The 23573-nt window shown below is 44.4% G+C and overlaps 1 protein-coding gene across 2 annotated transcripts in view; it reads left to right on the top strand.

Moving 5' to 3' along the window:
* Window positions 1-23573, top strand: part of scamp2 (secretory carrier membrane protein 2) — a 54791-nt gene that overhangs the window by 5450 nt on the left and 25768 nt on the right. Inside the window, exons 2-5 of one of the 2 annotated variants that reach the window (XM_070865012.1) lie at window positions 9054-9134; window positions 16282-16377; window positions 21788-21919; window positions 23386-23497. In XM_070865012.1, the coding sequence (XP_070721113.1) occupies window positions 9054-9134; window positions 16282-16377; window positions 21788-21919; window positions 23386-23497 (421 nt within the window). The remainder of the gene's footprint in view (window positions 1-9053; window positions 9135-16281; window positions 16378-21787; window positions 21920-23385; window positions 23498-23573) is intronic. The other variant, XM_070865013.1, reaches the window with a different exon arrangement.

Below are 23573 nucleotides of genomic sequence, written 5' to 3'. Positions count from 1 at the left end.
GGGCAGAAAACGCTAGTGGGAGTTGTGTACAGACCATCAAAGGTTGGGGACAGCATCAAACAAGAAATAAGGGATGCATGCAATAAAGGTACAGCAGTTATCATGGGTGACTTTAATCTACATATTGATTGGGCTCACCAAACTGGTAGCAATGCGGTGGAGGAGGATTTCCTGGAGTGTATTAGGGATGGTTTTCGAGACCAATATGTCGAGGAACCAACCAGGGAGCTGGCCATCCTAGACTGGGTGATGTGCAAGGACTAATTAGCAATCCTGTGCGAGACCCCTTGGGGAAGAGTGACCATAACATGGTAGAATTCTTTATTAGGATGGAGAGTGACACAGTTAATTCAGAAACTAGGGTCCTGAACTTAAGGAAAGGTAACTTCAATGGTTTGAGGTGTGAATTAGCTAGAGTAGACTTGCAAATGATATTTAAAGGGTTGACGGTGGATAGGCAATGGCAAACATTTAAAGATCACATGGATGAACTTCAACAATTGTACATCCCTGCCTGGAGTAAAAATAAAATGGGGAAGGTGGCTCAACCGTGGCTAATAAGGGAAATTAAGGATAGTGTTAAATCCAAGGAAGAGGTATATAAATTGGCCAGAAAAAGCAGCAAGCCTGAGGACTGGGAGAAATTTAGAATTCAGTAGAGGAGGACAAAGGGTTTAATTAAGAGGAGGAAAATCGAGTACGCGAATATAAAAACTGACTGCAAAAGCTTCTATAGATATGTGAAGAGAAAAAGATTAGTCGGTCCCTTGCAGTTGGATTGAGGTGAATTTATAATGGGGGAACAAAGAAATGGCAGACCAATTGAACATATACTTTGGTTCTATCTTCACGAAGGAAGACACACATAACCTTCCGAAAGTACTAGGGGACCGAGGGTCTAGCGAGAAGGAGGAACTGAAGGATATCCTTATTAGGCGGGAAATTGTGTTCGGAAAATTGATGGGATTGAAGGCCGATAAATCCCCAGGGCCATATAGTCTGCATCCCAGAGTACTTGAGGAAGTGGCCCTAGAAATAGTGGATGCATTGGTGATCATTTTTCAACAGTCTATCGACTCTGGATCAGTTCCTATGGACTGCAGGGTAGCTAATGTAACACCACTTTTTTTAAAAGGGAGGGAGAGAGAAAGCGGGTAATTATAGACCGGTTGACCTGACATCAGTGGTGGGGAAAATGTTGGAATCAATTATTAAGGATGAAATAGCAGCGCATTTGGAAAGCAGTGACAGGATCGGTCCAAGTCAGCATGGATTTATGAAGGGGAAATCATGCTTGACAAATCTTCTGGAATTTTTTGAGGATGTAACTAGTAGAGTGGACAAGGGAGAACCAGTGGATGTGGTGTATTTGGACTTTCAAAAAGCTTTTGACAAGGTCCCACACAAGAGATTGGTGTGCAAAATCAAAGCACATGATATTGGGGGTAATATACTGACATGGATAGAGAACTGGTTGGCAGACAGGAAGCAGAGTGTCAGGATAAATGGGTGCTTTTCAGAATGGCAGGCAGTGACTAGTGGAGTGCTGTAGGGCTCAGTGCTGGGACCAGCTCTTTACAATATACATCAATGATTTGGATGAAGGAATTGAGTGTAATATCTTCAAGTTTGCAGATGACACTAAACTGGGTGGCGGTGTGAGCTGTGAGGGGGACACTAAGAGGCTACAGGGTGACTTGGACAGGTTAGGTGAGTGGGCAAATGCATGGCAGATGCTGTATAATGTGGATAAATGTGAGGTTATCTAGTTTGGGGGCAAAAATGCAAAGACAGATTATCTGAATGGTGGCAGATTAGGAAAGGGGGAGGTGCAACGAGACCTGGGTGTCATGGTTCATCAGTCATTGAAAGTTGGCATACAGGTGAGCAGGCAGTAAAGAAGGCAAATGGTATGTTGACCTTCATAGCTAGGGGATTTGAGTATAGGAGCAGGGAGATCTTACTGCAGTTGTGCAGGGCCTTGGTGAGGCCTCAGCTGGAATATTGTGTTCAATTTTTGGTCTCCTAATCTGAGGAAGGACTTTCTTGCTATTGAGGGAGTGCAGCGAAGGTTTACCAGACTGATTCCTGGAATGGCCGGACTGACATATGAGGAGAGACTGGATCAACTGGGCCTTTATACATTGGAGTTTAGAAGGATGAGAGGGGACCTGATAGAATCATCGAAAATAGGTGCAGGAGTAGGCCCATCGGCCCTTCGAACCTGCACCACCATTCAATAAGATCATAGCTGATCATTCCTTCAGTACCCCTTTCCTGCTTTCTCTCCATACCCCTTGACCCCCTTAACCGTAAGGGCCATATCTAATTCCCTCTTGAACATGCAAGATTCTGACGGGATTGGACAGGTTAGATGCGGGTAGATTGTTCCCGATGTTGGGGAAGTCCAGAACCAGGGGACACAGTCTTAGGATAAAGGGTAGGCCAATTAGGACTGAGACGAGGAGAAACTTCTTCACTCAAGAGTTGTTAACCTGTGGAATTCCCTGCCGTAGAAAGTCGTTGAGGCCAGTTCGTTAGATATATTCAAAAGGGAGTTAGATGTGGCCCTTACGACTAAAGGGAACAAGGGGTATGGAGAGAAAGCAGGAAAGGGGTACTGAGGAAATGATCAGCCATGATCTTATTGAATGGTGGTGCAGGCTCGAAGGGCCGAATGGCCTACTCCTGCACCTATTTTCTATGTTTCTATATGGGGATAGCGCAGGAAAGTGGAGTTGAGGTAGATGATCAGCCATGATCTGATTGAATGGCCGACTCCTGCTCCTAATTCTTATGTTCTGTATTCTACACTTTTTAAATTAGGCTCCATTCCTTCAAATTATGTTATAAATGAAAGTCAGCTGGAAGTAAAAAAGGGGTTTGCTGTCCAAAAGATCAACTACGTTTGAAACATTTGCCAATGAACAATGTTAGAAACATAGGCCCCAATTTTCCACATGATTTGCTCCTGATTTTTAGGAGCAACTGGTATAGAACGGAGTATCTTAGAAATCGGAATTCTCGTCATTTAGTTTGCTCGAGTTCTAGTCAGTTAGAACAGTTTCACTTTGGAACAGAATTTTTTTTTCAAAAGGGGGCGTGTCCGGCCACTTACGCCTGTTTTCAAAGTTTCGTCAGTGAAAACTTACTCCAAACTAACTTAGAATGGAGTAAGTGAAGATTTTTGTACGCTCAAAAAAAACCTTGTCTACACTTTAGAAAATCAGGCATAGGTTACAAATCAGGCGTAGGGAATGGTGGGGGGAGGGGGTTTAAAGGGAAGTTTACAAACATTAAACACTTCAGTTTTACAAATAAAGAGCCATCATCAATAATAAATGATAAATACATCAATAAATCAACCAATAAATCAATCAAAAAATTAATAAGAAATAATTTTTTTAAATCAATAAATAAAACATTTTCTATGCAGCACCGGGAGCCCTCCAACAGCGTGCTGGGATGCCCCCCACCCCAGTGTGTCTCTGTCAGTGTCTCTATCTCTCAGTCTGTCTGTGTGTGTCTCTCATTCTCTGTCTGTCAGTGTCTGTGTTTCTGACAGCGAGGGGGGTAGAAGGGGAGATTTGGGGGGGGGCTGGGGAAGAAGGGGAGATTGGGGGGGGGGGGGGGAGAAGGGGAGATTGGGGGGGGGAAAGGGAGATGGTTTGTGGGGGGGGGGGGGAAGGGGAGATTGGGGGGGGGGAGGGAGGCTGAACGGGCCGGGCCTGAGACTTCAGGCAGGGCCCATCCCCAGCACCAGATTTACAGGTAGGTGGCGTTGGGTCGTGTCGGGTGGGGGGGGGGTGGTGATGGGAGGGAGGTCGGATCCAGTCCGGGGGCCGGGGGGGGGTGAAGCGGGAGTCGGGTCCGGGTCTGGGGGGGGGGGGGGACACGGACCGGGGTCGGGTCCGGTCGGTGGGGGGGGGGGGGGGGGGTGGAGCGGGAGCCGGGTCGGGTCCAGTCGGGGGGGGGGGGTCCGGTCCGAAGGCGGGAAGCGGGAGTCGAGTCGGGTCGGGAGGAAGCAGGAGCTGGCCGTGGGAGGAGCCTTATTCACGCAGCCCCAGTGAGGCCATTCGGCCAGGGCTAGGGGCTGCGTGCTTCGGCCCCTCCCACACAGTTTCGGGCGCCTGGAGCTACTGCACATGCGTGCCCACTGTAGCGCGCATGTGCAGAGGTCCCGGCACTGCTTTCAGCGCAGGGACCTGGCTCCGCCCCCTGCAGCTCCTGCTGCGCTGCGCCGAGGGCCAGAGGACCTGCAGGGAGGTGGAGAATACAGAGGTTTTTTTTAGGCGCGAAAAATGGGCGTCCAGGTCGGGACTGTGCCGTTCTAGGCGCGGCTTGAAACTTGGGCCCATAGAAACAGAAAATAGGTGCAGGAGTAGGCCATTCGGCCCTTCGAGCCTGCACCATCATTCAGTATGATCATGGCTGATCATGCAACTTCAGTACCCCATTCCTGCTTTCTCTCCATACCCCTTGATCCCTTTAGTCGTAAGGACCACATCTAACTCCCTTTTGAATATATCTAACGAACTGGCCTCAACGACTTTCTGTGGTAGAGAATTCCACAGGTTCACAATTCTCTGAGTGAAGAAGTTTCTCCTCATCTCGGTCCTAAATGGCTTACCCCTTATCCTTAGACTGTGACCCCTGGTTCTGGACTTCCCCAACATTGGGAACATTCTTCCTGCATCTAACTTGTCCAATCCCATCAGAATTTTATATGTTTCTATGAGATCGCCTCTCATTCATCTAAATTCCATTGAATATAAGCCTAGTCAATCCAGTCTTTCTTCATGTGTCAGTCCTGTCATCCCGGGAATCAGTCTGGTGAACCTTCGCTGCACTCCCTCAATAGCAAGAATGTCCTTCCTCAGATTAGGAGACCAAAACTGTACACAATATTCAAGGTGTGGCCTCACTAAGGCCCTGTAGAACTGCAGTAAGACCTCCCTGCTCCTATACTCAAATCCTCTCGCTATGAAGGCCAACATGCCATTTGCCGCCTCCACCGCCTGCTGTACCTGTATGCCAACTTTCAATGACTGATGTACCATGACACCCAGGTCTCGTTGCACCTCCCCTTTTCCTAATCTGTCACCATTCAGATAATCTTCCTTCCTGTTTTTGCAATACCAGTGCCGTTGCCACAGCTTTGACACTGGCCAGGGTTGAACCTGCTACCTCTCTGGTTGGGTTGGTTCATCCTCCTCACAGGCTGTGTTATCACTCATGTAGGAAACCTTGAACAAAGTGCTTGCCATGGTTAGCAGCCAGTGCAATCAAACCAGTACAACACATTACAGTGCCAATAGACTCTGAGCTGCACCACTGTGCAACAGCAATCAATCAAGCAAATAGAATGCAGAACTATATCGCAAAAACAGTGGAGTACAAGTCTGAGAAAGTCACGTCAGACCATATTTCGAGCACAGTTCTAATAAAGAAGACATTTGAGCCCTAGCGGCATTTCAGACAAGAGCCAAAGGGCCAATTTCAAGTGAGAACTGAGATATGAAAAAGACAGGAGAAACGTGGCTCTTCAACTTTGAATTCTCTACCTCAGAGAGCTGTGGAGGCTGGGTCATTGCATATATTTAAGATGGAGATAGACAGATATTTGAAAAGGGAGTCGAGGGTTATATGGAGCGGGCAGGGAAGTGGAACTCAGGCCAAGATCTTATTGAATAGCATAGCAGGCTCGAGGGGCGAAATGGCCTGCTCCTATTTCTTATGTTCTTATGAAAAGAGGTGAGCTAAGATAGTAAATGGTATGGAAAAAGGAATTCTGGAAATTTAAGTCAAACTAAACCAGGATTACACTAGTTAAAGACAAGTTTAGGTCAATTTTCAGGAATCCTTACACAAAATGGAGATGAGCAAGAAGAAAAGGAATTTAAAAAAGACCCTGAAATCATTTAGAAAACAAATGGATGCTGCGATGGGTCAACTGCAGGGTTTTCCTGGACGGATAAGCCAAGATAAGGCAAATGGCCTTTGTCATCCATATTTCTCTTGCGATTAACTTGAATTTTCTTGATTTGCATTATCAATTGAAGCCCTGGCAGAGAGTGTGGAGAAGGGGGAATTGTAGGACCTAACAGCCGAGAGAATCCTTAAACCCACAGTGCTTCAGTTTTTATTTTATTTCAGCAGTGCATTTCCATTTAAATCTTCCAGAACGGTTGAGCTTAGTAATCAGAAGCAAGTTCTCTTGTTATCAGCAGCCACTAACCAAAAATAATCAAAACAGGAAAGGATGGGCCGGGGGGAATGATTTAAAAAGTTTAATTTGCATTACAAGGTGCATGCTGATGATTTGACTCTTTCTATGTGTTTACAGCTTAATTGAAATTTTCTACTCAAGTTGAAAGCCGGCTTGTGCATCTTTTCACCAGATGCACTGTAGGTCGATGCTTAAAACTACTGAGGGCTGTAATCGAGGTAGTAACCTAATCTAGGACATTAAATGTAACATAATCTAACACATTAATTGATGTTTTGAACTAATTTGATCTGAGTCTAATCCCTCCCCAGTATTTGCAGTAATGTTTCCATTTTACACTATAGTTTTTTTTTGTGCCTATCCATGTGCCAACATTTAGTTAGATTGAATTCAAACAGATTGTCAATTAGGATGTAATTGCTGCAGATGTTTGAAATACAGTTGATTAGTGTAAGATTCTTCATACAGCACACATTCTGATGTTGAACCTTCACAAGATATTTGCTTTGTGATGAGTTTGTCAGTCCCATTCGGAATGGTAATGGGCAGAGCTAAAATTGGATCAGTTTCATTAGGTTAGGAAAGGCTGCTGCTCATAACTATCCAGTGAAACGGCATTTACATTAATTTTGGATATAGAAGCAAAGTACTTTTATTAAAATCGTGCATTCATGTCTGAGAACATCTCAAAGTACTTCATTGCCAATGAAGTGTAGTCACAGCAAGGTCCCGCAAACAGCGTTGAGATAAATGATCAGCTAATCTATTTGTGATGTTGTAAGAGGGATAAATGTTGCTGTCAGGACAACGGCAGAACTTTCTCTGCTCTTCTTTGAAGAGTGACAAATATTCACCTGAGAGGGCAGACGGAGTCTTGGTTTAACGTTTCACCTGAAAGACGGCACCTCCGACAGTGCAGCACTCCCTCGTACTGCACTTAAATGTCAGCCTGGATTATATGCTCGAGTCTGGAGTGAAGTTTGAACCTCTGACCTTCTGACTCGGGTGAGAGCGCTACCACTGAGCCAAGGCTGACTCCTTATGGATGGGATTGAGTTTTCGTCCAAAAAGCCTGCCAACAGTCAATGTCATCAACGTGAAGAATAGTCAATTGGGCAAGAAACTGGAATATTGCTGACGCATTCTGAGAGTCACCCTGAGAAAAAGAAGTTTAACATGCTTATTTTTGAACAAAACTTGTAAACTGATGTTAAAACAGTTGCAAAATTGCAGACTTAACTTCCTAAACAGAGACTGACGTGCATTACTATAATTGTGCCTGTTCATATTGTGTATAGTTTAACATCCGGTTCCATCTTCAAACTTGAAAAATGGATTTATTTTTTGACAAAGTAGGGGTGCGTCCTTTTGTGCAGGGGCAACATTCAGAAGACTATCCAGGAAACCTTTAGAATTTCTGAACGATAAGGGAGTTCTGAACAATAAGGAAGTCGAGGGTTATGGGGAGCCGGCAGGGAAGCTGAAGTTGAGGCCGAGATCAGATCAGCCATGATCTTATTAAATGGCGGAGCAGGCTCGAGGGGCCAAATGGCCGACTCCTGCTCCTATTTCTTATGTTCTAATGGTGCTGATGTAGAACAAAAGGTTAGGCAGTAAATTGAAGGCATTAAAGATCCATAGCCAGCGGTCCCACATTCAAAGTTGATAACATTATGCCCCCGATCGTGCAACAGCTGCTCACATGATTTCCTTGTGAAGAATCTGTACATTTTATTCTTGACATCAACTGTTACAGGTTGAACCTCCCTTATCCAGAACCACTCCTCGTCCAGAACCATTCCCGGCTACCGAGTGGCACATGTGCAGAACTCCGACATAAACAAATTGAAGTCCTTCCTCGCTGCCGACTCCCGCAATCACTGGCCTAACCCCGCGATCCACCGGAGCCCCCCCCCACCCCCCCGCCCCATGATCTCTCTGCTGCAAGTCAGCCAGCCCCGATATCCCCTTGCTCAGTACCTGTACCATCCAATTTAACATGACCGCCCCTCGTCCAGAAAAATCCCTTATCGAGAACAGACCAGATCCCGAGGGTTCCGGATAAGAGAGATTCAGCCTGTACCTATTAACTGCTCCCTTCTGGTGGATGGTCACCTTGTTATATATGCTTGTACGGCGATTATTTTAATGCAGCAACTGCATTTCTTTTGCCAGTCGAATTTAGTGGTACTGGAGGATAATGATCTGAACATCCGAATAATATGTCCTTGATGACGAATTTAATCGCAGTTATGGTGGTAGCAGAGATGCTGTCCTTGGGCTAGGGAAGGGGAAATCACCAGGGTTTCTGCCTCCTAAATTTGCAGTCCTTGACGGAAACTGTGTATGTGTGGACATTGGTCAGAGTGGGGATGGCTATAGTCTCCTCTCCCCTCAGTGAATTGTTGCTGACGCTGTCTGGGCTCACATGAAAAATTACCACTTGGGTGAGGTACCCGAGGGGCTCAGCAGTCAAGCATCAATATATCACTGTGTTGGTACTTTAGGAGGTGGTGGGGGGAGGAGGCTGGAATATGCAGCTCGTTGTTCCATTATTCTAATACCTGTGGGTCCCAAGATAACTTTGCTTAAATAGGAGGGAGAGGAGGAGACTGAGAAACTGATGAGAGGAAAGCTAATTTAGCTACACACTTGAGATAAGAGCAAAATTTAGCAGAGGCACCTATTCTGCTGAGTTTAAGTTACCCATGAATGAATCTAGATTCCATTTTATACACTCTCCCAGGGAAGGAATTGTTTAATGCAGTGAAGTTTTCCCAATAGTACTTATGCTCACAGGTACTGTGTGTTTCTGTCTTCTCAGGATCCATCAGTAACTCAACTGACAAATGCTAACCAGCAAGGAATTGATGACTTTAATCCATTCACCGAGAACTCCAGGCTGGTAAGTTTGGTTTGTATACTGTTAATAATCCTTCTTTCTGCTTCACCAGAAAGTGAACTTTAGCAGTGCTCCTTATTTCTAGTCCAGCCATATATGTGCAGAAACTTGCAGCTGTGCTATACGGGTAAATCTGAGTCGAGAAAAAAGTGATTTACATACCTCTGTGCCTGGGGTTTTTTTTTTGCTGCGAATCAGAGTTTTTGATCTTAGCTGGGTAGAGGGGAAAGATCCAGGAAAGTTGCAGTGTTTGCTTGTCAGGATGGATGGCATGTTGGATGATGAGTAATTGGGGACAGTGTTGAACACAACCCAACAGGCAGTTTGAGCTCATTGTAATTTGCTATAAACTTGTTCAAAAGTTGCTTGTAATGCATAACTTGTGCAATCCATTGGAAGTTCCTCCTTAAAAAGATCTTGGTGTGTAAATTAACATGTCAAAACTTTGACTCTATATTGATGTATATTAATTACAAAATATTTTCGAAGGGGTCCATTTTGAAACCCACTTTAGTGGCAGTTTCACTTTAAATGCCCATCTTTTATAGTTTGGTCGCATGCAATCGTGGAATTGATATGAAATGTTACAAAACATACCTTTTTAAAATGGCTAATCTGGATTTTATAAATTGTGTGTGGAAGTAATCGGGTTTGGCAAGTTTACTCACGTGAATAATAGTCAGACGGTCCTTAGTAGCTACTGGAGACTAGTGAGGAATCTGCAGGTTATTTTAGATCTGTGTTGTTCAGGCATTCCTAGCAGTTAGTGTAATACAAGTCCATTTTTTGCTTGCTAATTTCCCACTCCCCTCCTCGCTAGAAGATGTTGAATACTTACTGGAGTACTGCCCTTGAGCACCTGTTGACCAGTGCTATCTCACCCAAGTAAGCTCGACTGTGAGGGTGGGGTACAAACACAGCTCAGCCTGACAGTTGTCACCTGACATCCATGTACTTCCAACAGGGATCACAGGATAGGGATCAGGAATGAGAACGTTCTACAGGGCTGTATTTCCTATTTCCTTTCCAGGGCACTGAAGCTACTTTATAGCACACCTGTCACACCTGGTTTGAGATCAGTTGACTTAGTCAAGGGTTATGGTGAGCGGGCAGGGAAGTGAAGTTGAGGCCAAGATCAGATCACCCATGATCTTATTGAATGGCGGAGCAGGCTCGAGGGGCCAAATGGCCTACTTCTGCTCCTATTTCTTTTGTTATTTATGTTCTTGGTGCAGGCAGGAGATTGGACCTGATCTCTAAGGCACATCGACTCATTCCCCGCCTTTTTATATCAACATTCATCTAAGATATAGACTTAAAACAAGAATATGGTTGCTATAAGAACATAAGAAATGGGAAAAGAAAATGAAAGAAAGACGTGCATTTATAAAGCGCCTTTCATGACCATCAGATGTCCCAAAGTGCTTTACAGCCAATAAAGAACTTTTTTTTAAAAAAGTGTCGGCACTATTGTAATGTGGTAAATACAGCAGCCAATTTGTGCACAGCAAGCTCCCACAAACAATAATGTGATAACCAGCTAATCTGTTTTTTTAGTGATGTTGATTGAGGGATAAATATTGGTCAGGGCACCAGGGATAACTCCTCTTCGAAATAGTGCCATGGGATCATTTACGTTCATTTGAGAGCAGACAGGGCCTCGGTTTAATGTCTCATCCGACAGAAGGCTGCTCTGTCTTTCGGGAGTAGGCCCTTCAGCCCTTTGAACATCCTCCACCATTCAATGAGATCATGGCTGATCTACCTCAACTCCACTTTCCTGCACTGTCCCCATATCCCTTGATTCCCTTCATATTCAAAAATCTGTCGATCTCTGTCTTGAATATACTCAACGACTAAGCCTCCACAGCCCTCTGGGGTAGAGAATTCCAATGATTCACCACCCTCTGAGTGAAGACATTTCTGTTGTCTGTTACTTTGCAAGATAATTTGAAAAGGGCTCTCTTTGTTGAGCACCCGCTATAATTCCCGAAGCTGCATATTGCTAATATGCAAATAATCTAACCGGTTAAGGCTGCGATACTGTATTTCTGACCTAAATTAAACAATGTTGGATAATTGTTCTGAAACCAAATTATTCTGTTCACCACCATGGTTATTGGCAACATAGAACAATGTAATAAAGTCATTGAGTTGTACATAAAATCTTTGGTATCTTGGGGATAAGCCAAGAATGAAATGGGTTATTTCAGTTGTGTCGGTTTATGTGCAATTATATAGGGCCCTGGAGTATTGTGCACAGTTTTGGTCTCCTTACCTAAGGAAGGATCTACATGCCACAGAAGGAGTGCAACAAAGGTTCACCAGACTGATTCCTGGGATGGAGGGATTGTCCTACGAGGAGAGATTGAATAGACTAGGCCTATATTCTCTAGAGTTTAGAAGAATGAGGTGATCTCATTGAAACATACAAAAATTCTTAGAGCTTGACAGGGTAGATGCAGGGAGGATGTTTCATCTGGCTGAGGAGTCTAGAACCAGGGGTCACAGTCTCAGGGTAAGGGATCAGCCATTTAGGACTGAGATGAGGAGAAATTTCTTCACTCAGGTGGTGAATCTTTGGAATTCTCTACCCCAGGGGGCTGTGGATGCTCAGTCTTTGAGACAGAGATTGATAGATTTTGTATCAGGAGTGGTCATCTCCCTCCAAAACAGATATACCGTTTTGGATACTGTTGGGGGAGATGACTTACCAGGGGAAGGCACCAGCAGCCAGGTTCATGGCACCATGGGTGGCTCTGCTGCACGGAAGGGCGGAAAAAAGAGTGGGCGAGCTATAGTGATAGGGGACTCTATTGTGAGGGAAATAGGTAGGAGTTTCTGCGGCCGCAACCGAGACTCCAGGATGGTATATTGCCTCTCTGGTGCAAGGGTCAAGGATGTCTCAGAGCGGCTGCAGAGCATTCTGGAGAGGGAGGGTGAACAGCCAGTTGTCGTGGTACATGTAGGTACCAACGATATAGGTAAGAAGCGGCAAGAGGTCCTACAAGCTGAATTTAGGGAGCAAGGAGTTAAATTAAAAAAGTAGGACCTCAAAGGTAGTAATCTCTGGATTGCTACCAGTGCCATGTGCTAATCAGTAGAGGGAGCAGGATAGTTAGAATAAATACGTGGCTTGAGCAGTGGTGCAAGAGGGAGGGATTCAAATTCCTGGGACATTGGAACCAGTTCTGGGGGAAGTGGGACCTGTACAAAAAGGACGGTTTGCACTTGGGCAGGACTGGAACTGATGTCCTGGGGGTAACATTTGCTAATGTAGTTCTGGAGTGTTTAAACTAATATGGCAGAGGGATGGGGACCTATGCAGCGAGACAGGGCGAAGTAATATGGAGTCAGAAACAGATGGTAGAAAGGTAAAAAGCCATAGTGGAAGGCCGAGTAAACAAAAGCAAGAAACAAAAAGGGCCACACTACATCATAATTCTAAAAGGACAAGGGTTGTTAAAAAAAACAAGCCTGAAGGCTTTGTGTCTTAATGCAAGGAGTATCTGTAATAAGATGGATGAATTAACTGTGCAAATAGATGTTAACAGATATGATGTGATTGGGATTACAGAGACGTGGCTCCAGGATAATCAGGGCTGGGAACTCAACATCCATGGGTATTCAACATTCAGGAAGGATAGAATAAAAGGAAAAGGAGGTGGGGTAGCATTGCTGGTTAAAGAGGAGATTAATGTAATAGTTAGGAAGGATATTAGCTTGGATGATGTGGAATCTATATGGGTAGAGCTGCAGAACACCAAAGGGCAAAAAACTTTAATGGGAGTTGTGTACAGACCTCCAAACAGTAGTAGTGATGTTGGGGAGGGCATCAAACAGGAAATTAGGGGTGCATGCAATAAAAGTGCAGCAGTTATCATGGGTGACTTTAATATGCACATAGATTGGGCTAACCAAACTGGAAGCAATACGGTGGAGGAGGATTTCCTGGAGTGCATAAGGGATGGTTTTCTAGACCAATATGTCGAGGAACCAACTAGGGGGGAGGCCATCTTAGACTGGGTGTTGTGTAATGAGAGAGCATTAATTAGCAATCTTGTTGTGTGAGGCTCCTTGGGGAAGAGTGACCATAATATGGTGGAATTCTACATTAGGATGGAGAATGAAACAGTTAATTCAGAGACCATGGTCCAGAACTTAAAGAAGAGTAACTTTGAAGGTATGAGGCGTGAATTGGCTAGGATAGATTGGCGAATGATACTTAAGGGGTTGTCAGTGGATGGGCAATGGCAGACATTTAGAGACCGCATGGATGCACTACAACAATTGTACATCCCTGTCTGGTGTAAAAATAAAAAAGGGGAGGTGGCTCAACTGTGGCTATCAAGGGAAATCAGGGATAGTATTAAAGCCAAGGAATTGGCATGCAAATTGGCCAGAAATAGCAGCGAACCCGGGGACTGGGAGACATTTAGAATTCAGCAGAGGAGGACAAAGTGTTTGATTAGGGCAGGGAAAATAGAGTACGAGAGGAAGCTTGCAGGGAACATTAAGACGGACTGCAAAAGCTTCTATAGATATGTAAAGAGAAAAAGGTTAGTAAAGACAAACGTAGGTCCCCTGCAGTCAGAATCGGGGGAAGTCATAACTGGGAACAAAGAAATGGCAGACCAATTAAATAAGTACTTTGGTTCAGTTTTCACTAAGGAGGACTCAAACAACCTTCCGGATATAAAAGGGGTCAGAGGGTCGAGTAAGAAGGAGGAACTGCGGGAAATCCTTATTCGTCAGGAAATTGTGTTGGGGAAATTGATGGGATTGAAGGCCGATTAAATCCCCAGGGCCTGATGGACTGCATCCCAGAGTACTTTAGGAGGTGGCCTTGGAAATAGCGGATGCATTGACCGTCATTTTCCAACATTCCATTGACTCTGGATCAGTTCCTGTGGAGTGGAGGGTATTCAATGTAACCCCACTTTTTAAAAAAGGAGGGAGAGAGAAAACAGGGAATTATAGACCGATCAGGCTGACATTGGTAGTGGGTAAAATGATGGAATCAATTATTAAGGATGTCATAGCAGTGCATTTGGAAAGAGGTGACATGATAGGTCCAAGTCAGCATGGATTTGTGAAAGGGAAATCATGCTTGACAAATCTTCTGGAATTTTTTGAGGATGTTTCCAGTAGAGTGGACCAGGGAGAACCAGTTGATGTGGTGTATTTGGACTTTCAGAAGGCTTTCGACAAGGTCCCACACAGGAGATTAATGTGCAAAGTTAAAGCACATGGGGTTGGGGGTAGTGTGCTGACGTGGATTGAGAACTGGTTGGCAGACAGGAAGCAAAGAGTAGGAGCAAATGGGTACTTTTCAGAATGGCAGGCAGTGACTAGTGGGGTACCGCAAGGTTCTGTGCTGGGGCCCCAGCTGTTTACATTGTACATTAATGATTTAGACGAGGGGATTAAATGTAGTATCTCCAAATTTGCGGATGACACTAAGTTGGGTGGCAGTGTGAGCTGCGAGGAGGATGCTATGAGGCTGCAGAGTGACTTGGATAGGTTAGGTGAGTGGGCAAATGCATGGCAGATGAAGTATAATGTAGATAAATGTGAGGTTATCCACTTTGGTGGTAAAAACAGAGAGACAGACTATTATCTGAATGGTGACAGATTAGGAAAAGGGGAGGTGCAACGAGACCTGGGTGTCATGGTACATCAGTCATTGAAGGTTGGCATGCAGGTACAGCAAGCGGTTAAGAAAGCAAATGGCATGTTCATAGCGAGGCGATTTGAGTACAGGGGCAGGGAGGTGTTACTACAATTGTACAGGGCCTTGGTGAGGCCACACCTGGAATATTATGTACAGTTTTGGTCTCCTAACTTGAGGAAGGACATTCTTGCTATTGAGGGAGTGCAGCGAAGGTTCACCAGACTGATTCCTGGGATGGCGGAACTGACATATCAAGAAAGACTGCTTGTATTCACTGGAGTTCAGAAGAATGAGAGGGGATCACATAGAAACGTTTAAACAGGTTAGATGCAGGAAGAATGTTCCCAATGTTGGGGAAGTCCAGAACCAGGGGTCACAGTCTAAGGATAAGGGGTAAGCCATTTAGGACTGAGATGAGGAGAAACTTCTTCACCCAGAGAGTGGTAAACCTATGGAATTCTCTACCACAGAAAGTTGTTGAGGCCAATTCACTAAATATATTCAAAAAGGAGTTAGATGTAGTCATTACTACTAGGGGATCAAGGGGTATGGTGAAAATGCAGGAATGGGGTACTGAAGTTTCATGTTCAGCCATGAACTCATTGAATGGCGGTGCAGGCTCGAATGGCCTACTCCTGAACCTATTTTCTATGTTTCTATGTATATTAAGGGAATCCAGCGATACGGTGATAATGCAGGAAGGTGAAGTTGAGGTCAAAGATCAGCCATGATCTCAATGAATGGCGGGACAGGCTCGAGGGGCTGAATGGCTGACTCCACCTATTTCTAAAGTTCTTATGTAAGACATGTGAATAGCCAAATTAGGCATCACTCGTTAAAAATCCATTATTCTTGGATATTGGGCCAGTCAGCTATGGATTTCCTACAAATCCTGGGTTCAGTAATAAAACTAAAAAACTTTATGAACTTGTTCTTTCAGAATAGATGAGCAAGAAAAAAAATGATCTATTAAATTGACATTTTGGTTGCAAATCTGTACAGCAATAAATTCAGAATTCAAATCTATTTCAGTAATTTGGATGCGACATTAGACGAAGGCTCTGTCGACCTATTTCATTGATTCAGGTGGGCATTAATGTCATAGCAGTATCCGAAGGAAAGCAACATGTTCAAGTGCTGACTTGGCCAACATTCCCCTCTCTGCCAACACCACCAAAAACCCCTTAGCTGGTTCTTCACCTCACAGCTGCTTGTAGAATGTTGCTGCTACAGATTGGCTGCGGTTTTTGTTTATAAACACTCATTACACTTCAAAAGTAATCCGTTATGTGGAGATGTGATCAGGCATGCTAAAAATACAAGTGTTACTTTTATATGTTGTATCTTTTTATATATTCGCAAATGACCCTTATTGCCGGTTTGATTCCTGGTGCATCTGTGTGGAGAGGGATCGCAGTTACTTAATTCTAAATGAGCACTTTAGTTTGTTTCTAACGCAGTTATTTTTCTTTTTAGACACCTCCTACTTCAGATAGCAAAGTACCAGCTGGACAGAAGACGACTCCTTCTCAACCAGCAATATTGCAGCCTACAGTGGAACCCAGTCCTCAGGTATGGAATAATGAAAGAAAAAAGAAAGATCTAACATTTTATATAGCACCTTTCATGAGCACCGGACATGTCAAAGCGCGCAACAGCCAATGAAGTACTTTTTGAAGTGTAGTCACTGTTGTAATGTGGGAAATGTGGCAGTCAACTTGCGCACAGCAAGCTCCCACAAATAGCAATGTGATAATGACCGGATAATCTTGATTATGTTGATTGAGGGATAAATAATTGGCCAGGACACTGGGGAAAACTCCCATGCTTTTCTTCGAAATAGTGCCACCTGAGAGACAAGACAGGGCCTCAGTTATACATTATACGACTCCATTGAGCAGTTAGCACTGCAGAGTATTACAGTAAAAGCAAAACCTTATAGAAACCAACTTGGTTGAGTTGGTAGCACTCGGTGAGTCAGAAGGTTGAGAGTTCAAGCCTCACTATAGATGAGCACATAATCAAAGACCGACAGTTCACTGCCATATTGAGGGAGTGCTGCATTGTCGAGGGAGCTGTCGTTCAGATGTGACTGCAAACCGAGATGCTATTTGTCTGCTCTGGTGGATGTAAAAGATCCCATGGCACTATGTGAAGATCCTCACCAATATTCCCCTCTCAACCTGTTTGAGATGGTGTTGGTTATCTCATTTGCCACTTGTTAGATAACTGACTGCATCTCAGTTAGTTGTAGTGCTCTGGGACATCTTGAGGATGTGATGAGGTGCTGTATAAATGCAATTTTTTTTTTTTTAATTGCCTAGGCAATCAGTTACAGATAATGTGGACGTCTAAAATCCGACTTATGAACCTTTTGAAATAAAGTTTATTTGCCTTTCCTCACCCCACCTTGCTTTCTTACCTTACAGATTGTATGAACTATACTAATTGCTTGATCAAGTCAATGTTTTATTTAGAATTTTAAGAGCAATAAACAGTTTGACCCTGCACCCACTGTGCACAATTTCCCTGATTTGAGAGGGTGAATACGCAAGTTGTTTCCAGGCCTTTGACAGTGACTGGCTATAATTGGGCACCTGTGTGGCAACAGGCTGATGTAACTCTGGCACTTCACTACTCTTGAAAACACTCTCTGCAGGAAACCAGTCCTCCAAGCTCACTGACCACTCCATGATGCGGCATATTGCATCATCAATGTGTTGTGCCACTAGCCTGCGTGTGCAATTACTTGGACTTGACGCACTTTACATGAATAAGTCCTGGCTTTTGTTTGTTATATATAAGGAGGTGGCCTTGGAAATAGTGGATGCGTTGACAGTCATTTTCCAACATTCCATTGACTCTGGATCAGTTCCTATGGAGTGGAGGGTAGCCAATGTAACCCCACTTTTTAAAAAAGGAGGGAGAGAGAAAACAGGGAATTATAGACCGGTCAGCCTGACATCGGTAGTGGGTAAAATGATGGAATCAATTATTAAGGATGTCATAGCAGTGCATTTGGAAAGAGGTGACATGATAGGTCCAAGTCAGCATGGATTTGTGAAAGGGAAATCATGCTTGACAAATCTTCTGGAATTTTTTGAGGATGTTTCCAGTAGAGTGGATAAGGGAGAACCAGTTGATGTGGTATATTTGGACTTTCAGAAGGCGTTCGACAAGGTCCCACACGAGATTGATGTGCAAAGTTAGAGCACATGGGATTGGGGGTAGTGTACTGACATGGATTGAGAACTGGTTGTCAGACAGGAAGCAAAGAGTAGGAGTAAATGGGTACTTTTCAGAATGGCAGGCAGTGACTAGTGGGGTACCGCAAGGTTCTGTGCTGGGGCCCCAGCTGTTTACACTGTACATTAATGATTTAGATGAGGGGATTAAATGTAGTATCTCCAAATTTGCGGATGACACTAAGTTGGGTGGCAGTGTGAGCTGCGAGGAGGATGCTGTGAGGCTGCAGAGCGACTTGGATAGGTTAGGTGAGTGGGCAAATGCATGGCAGATGAAGTATAATGTGGATAAATGTGAGGTTATCCACTTTGGTGGTAAAAACAGAGACAGACTATTATCTGAATGGTGACAGATTAGGAAAAGGGGAGGTGCAAAGAGACCTGGGTGTCATGGTACATCAGTCATTGAAGGTTGGCATGCAGGTGCAGCAGGCGGTTAAGAAAGCAAATAGCATGTTGGCCTTCATAGCAAGGGGATTTGAGTACAGGGGCAGGGAGGTGTTGCTACAGTTGTACAGGGCATTGGTGAGGCCACACCTGGAGTATTGTGTACAGTTTTGGTCTCCTAACCTGAGGAAGGACATTCTTGCTATTGAGGGAGTGCAGCGAAGGTTCACCAGACTGATTCCCGGGATGGCAGGACTGACCTATCAAGAAAGACTGGATCAACTGGGCTTGTATTCACTGGAGTTCAGAAGAATGAGAGGGGACCTCATAGAAACGTTTAAAATTCTGACGGGGTTAGACAGGTTAGATGCAGGAAGAATGTTCCCAATGTTGGGGAAGTCCAGAACCAGGGGTCACAGTCTAAGGATAAGGGGTAAGCCATTTAGGACCGAGATGCGGAGGAACTTCTTCACCCAGAGAGTGGTGAACCTGTGGAATTCTCTACCACAGAAAGTTGTTGAGGCTAATTCACTAAATATATTCAAAAAGGAGTTAGATGAGGTCCTTACTACTCGGGGGATCAAGGGGTATGGCGAGAAAGCAGGAATGGGGTACTGAAGTTGAATGTTCAGCCATGAACTCATTGAATGGCGGCGCAGGCTAGAAGGGCCGAATGGCCTGCTCCTGCACCTATTTTCTATGTTTCTATATGAAATTCGATCAAGAAAACTTTTGAGTGGATATGGAACAATTTTTGGTCCTTTCCCCTTTCCTCCCCCCCCACCCCCCAAATTTTGGATTGTGTTGTTAACCTCAGTTCAATGTTCTCAACTCCCTGTTTACCAAGCTGAGAAATGACCCAAATCTTGGGACAATTTGGTTTCTAATCATAGAAATATACGGCACGGAAGGAGGCCATTCAGCCCATTGTAACAGTGCCGGCTGAAAAAGAACATCAGAACATAAGAATTAGGAACAGGAGTCGGCCATCTACCCCCCTCGAGCTTGCTCCACCATTCAACAAGATCATGGCTGATCTGGCCTTGGACTCAGCTCCACTTACCCGCCCGCTCCCCGTAACCCTTAATTCCCTTATTGGTTAAAAATCTATCTATCTGTGATTTGAATACATTCAATGAGCTAGCCTCAACTGCTCCCTTGGGCAGAGAATTCCACAGATTCACAACCCACTGGGAGAAGAAATTCCTTCTCAACTCGGTTTTAAATTGGCTCCCCCGTATTTTGAGGCTGTGCTATCCAGCCTAATCCCACTTTCCAGCTCTTGGTCTGTAGCCCTTTAGGTTATGGCACTTTGAATGCACATCCAAGTACTTTTTAAATGCGATGAGAGTTTCTTTAATATTAGTGACTGGAAAATAAATGCTTCTCTGTAGATTGCGGGCATTAGTTTTATTACTTGGTGCCAGCGACTAAAGGTAAGGAGTTGGCTGATGTCCACAATAGACATGAATTTCAGGATACTTAGAAATGATACATACTACACAAAGGCTGAAATTGCAGTGTAGTACCGAGGCCATTCTGGTGTAAGCTCCCTTGAAGACGATTAGGACATCTGTTTGTAATGGGTACTGTGTGTGTTGATGCTGAAATACCTGTTGTAGAATGCTGTTCAGTCGTAAGCCACCATGCCACTGCAGATCAATTTTTCCCCTCTTTTTTTATTTTCTCTGTCCCTTTAAATTTGCTGTGCGGCATCTGTTCCAACGGCAACAGCTTGTGAGCGGCCTGTGCAGGACCTTCTGATTGCGCGCCCGCACGCCTTGAGGAAGGTGGGGAGGGGGGGGTCTGGTAACGTCGCTGCAGATACTGCAAAATACCTCCAACAAAAGTATTTTTTGAAGTCTACTTCAATTTTCCAGTCCTTTGTGCTCTGTTGCCCTCAGGTGGCAGTGAGGTCTTCTGGGCGGGTGGAGTGGGGGGTTAGCCTCCAGCGCCCCGTGAGGGTATTCTGGGCCGGTTTTGCGGCGACACGGAGCAGTACCGCCCAGAAGAACTGCGCCGGTGTGCAACTATTGGTTGCAACACCGACTCGTTTCTTGACTCCCGTACACCCAGCAGTGAACGCCTTGGAAAACTGGTGGGGGAACCTATGCCGACTGCAGTGAGGTAAGTAATGCAGTCCTAAGGTAAGTGATTATTTTTTCTTAATTTTTTTTTTTGTTGTGGAGATGTTTTCGTGGGTTTATTTTTCAGGTTTTTTTTTCTTCCCCAGGCGCGTCTCTCAGCGCTCCCGGCCTGGCTCATTCGCTTTGGTATTTCCCATGCTAATGCCCTAAGAGAGGACGCGTCCCTTAGTGCTGCGCTCCAGACTCTGGGCCCAGCTGCCCAATTTTGCTGACTGAGGCGCAAACTGTTCCCGGGCGCAAACTTTATCGCCCCGCCGCCATTACTGCCCCAAAATCATCAAAGCTGAAAATTCAGCCCAACATGTTTTACAGGGGCCTTACCAACTTTGATGGCTTATCCCAGAGTTTCATGCATGTATGCAACTTTCATATTGATGTGCACTGTTAAGTTTGTGACCATTTCCTGGTTCCAAACCTATAGTCAGGGGAAACAGTGCATTATCACACTCTGAATTAATCAACACAGGCAATTAACCAGCAGCAGGGGTGAGTTATGAGACAGCAATTCAAAGAAGGATTGTCTAGTGACTTTTATAAACCACTTGAGCTTTCAATGTTGAAGCACTTTCACAGTTGAAGTGAGCTCAGTAAATTACTGTACATGTAAAGTTAGCATTGAGTCCTGATATTTCATTTCAGAATTTTTCTAAATAGCATCTTAAAAATGACAGATTTTAGGTTGATACCAGTACTTGTAGTAAAACAAGACTCGGTCTCAAAAGTTCACTCATGCTCCAAATGTACATAAAGTTTAATTGATTTCAAGTTTGTGATCCTCCTCAAACCTCCAGCTGAAAGTTAACTCTGAAATGGTACATTTTGCTTTCTAGGCAGATTTAAAACTGCTAGTATTTTCATATTTTTGACCCACCAGATGCATCTATTGTGTTTGAAGAACCCTTCTTTTCAGCTGTATCTTTTTTATTGAGGATTTGTAAAAAAAAAAAATCTTTGCAACTTTCTACAGTTTAGGAGTGCGACCATTCCATCCCACTATCATTGCCATTTTAAATCATTCATTCTGATAATGTGATTTATTTGTTGTTGTTGCAATTGGGGGTCATTTGTAGAGTGCAACCCTGACTGTGTGTGATCATAACTTGTGTCAATGCCTGTACACTTCAGGCAGGAGTGCAAGCTTTTGAGATGGGCCCTTTCAGCTATTGGAGATCATGGAGATAGACTGTCTAGCTTGTATTGCAGATACTACTGTTGCAGCAGGCCAGGAAGTTTCTGACTACCTTATCCAGTCCATTGTCAGCTCCAGTTAACAATGACAAGTACTCAGAGACCTGCAGGTTATTAGGGGGAATCCCTTTCGAATCTAAAGACAAGGTGAGAAGGAAGCTAGGATCAGGTAGGCACACGAGCTGCATTCTGAAAAAGGTAGATGTTTTATGAAATGTATAAAATTGGGTTACCGACGTGTTTCTCACAGTTTTAGTACCCTCTCTTTCCTGATCAGTTATCCAAAAGATACATTTCTGTCATAGAATAGAAATTTACAGCACGGATGGAGGCCATTTTGGCCCATCGTGTCTGCGCCGGCCGACAAAGAGCCATCCAGCCTAACCCCACTTTCCAGCTCTGGGACCGTAGCCCTGTAGGTTACAGCACTTCAAGTGCACACCCAGGTACTTTTTAAATGTGGTGAGGGTTTCTGCCTCTACCAACCTTTCAGGCAATGCGTTCCAGACCCCCACCACCCTCCGGGTGAAGAAGTTTCCCCTCAAATCCCCTCTAAACCTCCTACCAATTAATTTAAATCTATGCCCCCTGTTGTCAAACTAGTTTGAAGAACAAAAATAACTACCTTGGTATCCTGTTGGGCTTTCAACACAGGCATCCCAAATTCAGATCTCAGTCTGAGAATGTAACCCAATTTCTTCATTCAGTTTTAGTAGTGTCATGACCCTATATGTACAACTGAATAAGTGGGGGTGGGGAACCACTAAGATACTGCCTCTTCATGGGGTTTGCCATCACATTGGCCTGGTGTTTCCCTGCCCCTTGCCTGACCCCTTGCACATGGTGCCTCATTCTTGAATTGAAAAATCAGTTATTTTATTTCTGTTCTCAATATCACTTCAGTTTTCTGTACAGAGGGAGTAAGTTTGTTTGTCATATTGTGTTTAACAGCTTTCAATATTCGCTATGTGCACAAAAATTCAAACATCAGTTAGTTCTGAAGTTGACTCACTTTTCCATTTTGGCTACGTTACCGCAGTGACGGTGGCAGCATTCCCAGTTGAGTTCTCGCTTTATGGGATGCCAAGTAAAGCTCCCGTTATTGGACCTGACAATGTAACCCAATTCCAGTCTACAAAGAGTGCTTCCTAATGATTCATTAATTTCACACGTCATCATTGACTCTTTGCTGTGGGTCTGTGTCCGGCAAGATTTGGGTTGAGCTGGTGCCAGCTCATTTCATGTCGGACACTTGCAGAGAGGGAGATGAACTTCCATCCCCTCAGTTTTGGACTTTAGATTTGGGCTCAAGTTCCAGAGTTGAGAAGGTAGCGTGCAGCCAGACTGCCCCCTCTCCCAGCGTTGCACTGTTTGCTGGCGCATTGGTCCAAGATGGCAGGGGAGGAAGAGAAAATGAACCGAACCAGCCCCGTATTGGGATTATATAACTTGTCAGCTGGACATGGTGGCCCTGACACATTTCTGCTGGTTGGATCTTCCCATGCTTCTACCACAAGTGAAAATGTTTTGGGGAATTTGTAAAATTAGAAACGTGGACAATTTTTGCCCAACGATATTGCCATTGGTTTACATTTTGTTTACGTACTATTCAGGCCACTGCTACAGCTGCACAGTTGGCACTACTTCGACAGCAAGAAGAGCTCGAAAGGAAAGCTGCAGAACTAGACCGCAAGGAGCAGGAACTGAAAAATGAAACTTATAATAGTAAGGATTTGCTAAACTGTTTATCAGTCCTCCCTGCCTTTCACTCCTGTATGCACCAATCTCCATTGACTCACTA

Source organism: Pristiophorus japonicus, chromosome 21 (assembly GCF_044704955.1).
Source record: "Pristiophorus japonicus isolate sPriJap1 chromosome 21, sPriJap1.hap1, whole genome shotgun sequence".
NCBI classification, from domain to species: domain Eukaryota; kingdom Metazoa; phylum Chordata; class Chondrichthyes; family Pristiophoridae; genus Pristiophorus; species Pristiophorus japonicus.
Note: the sequence above shows the minus strand (reverse complement) of the source record. Positions and strands in the feature narration are given on the sequence as shown.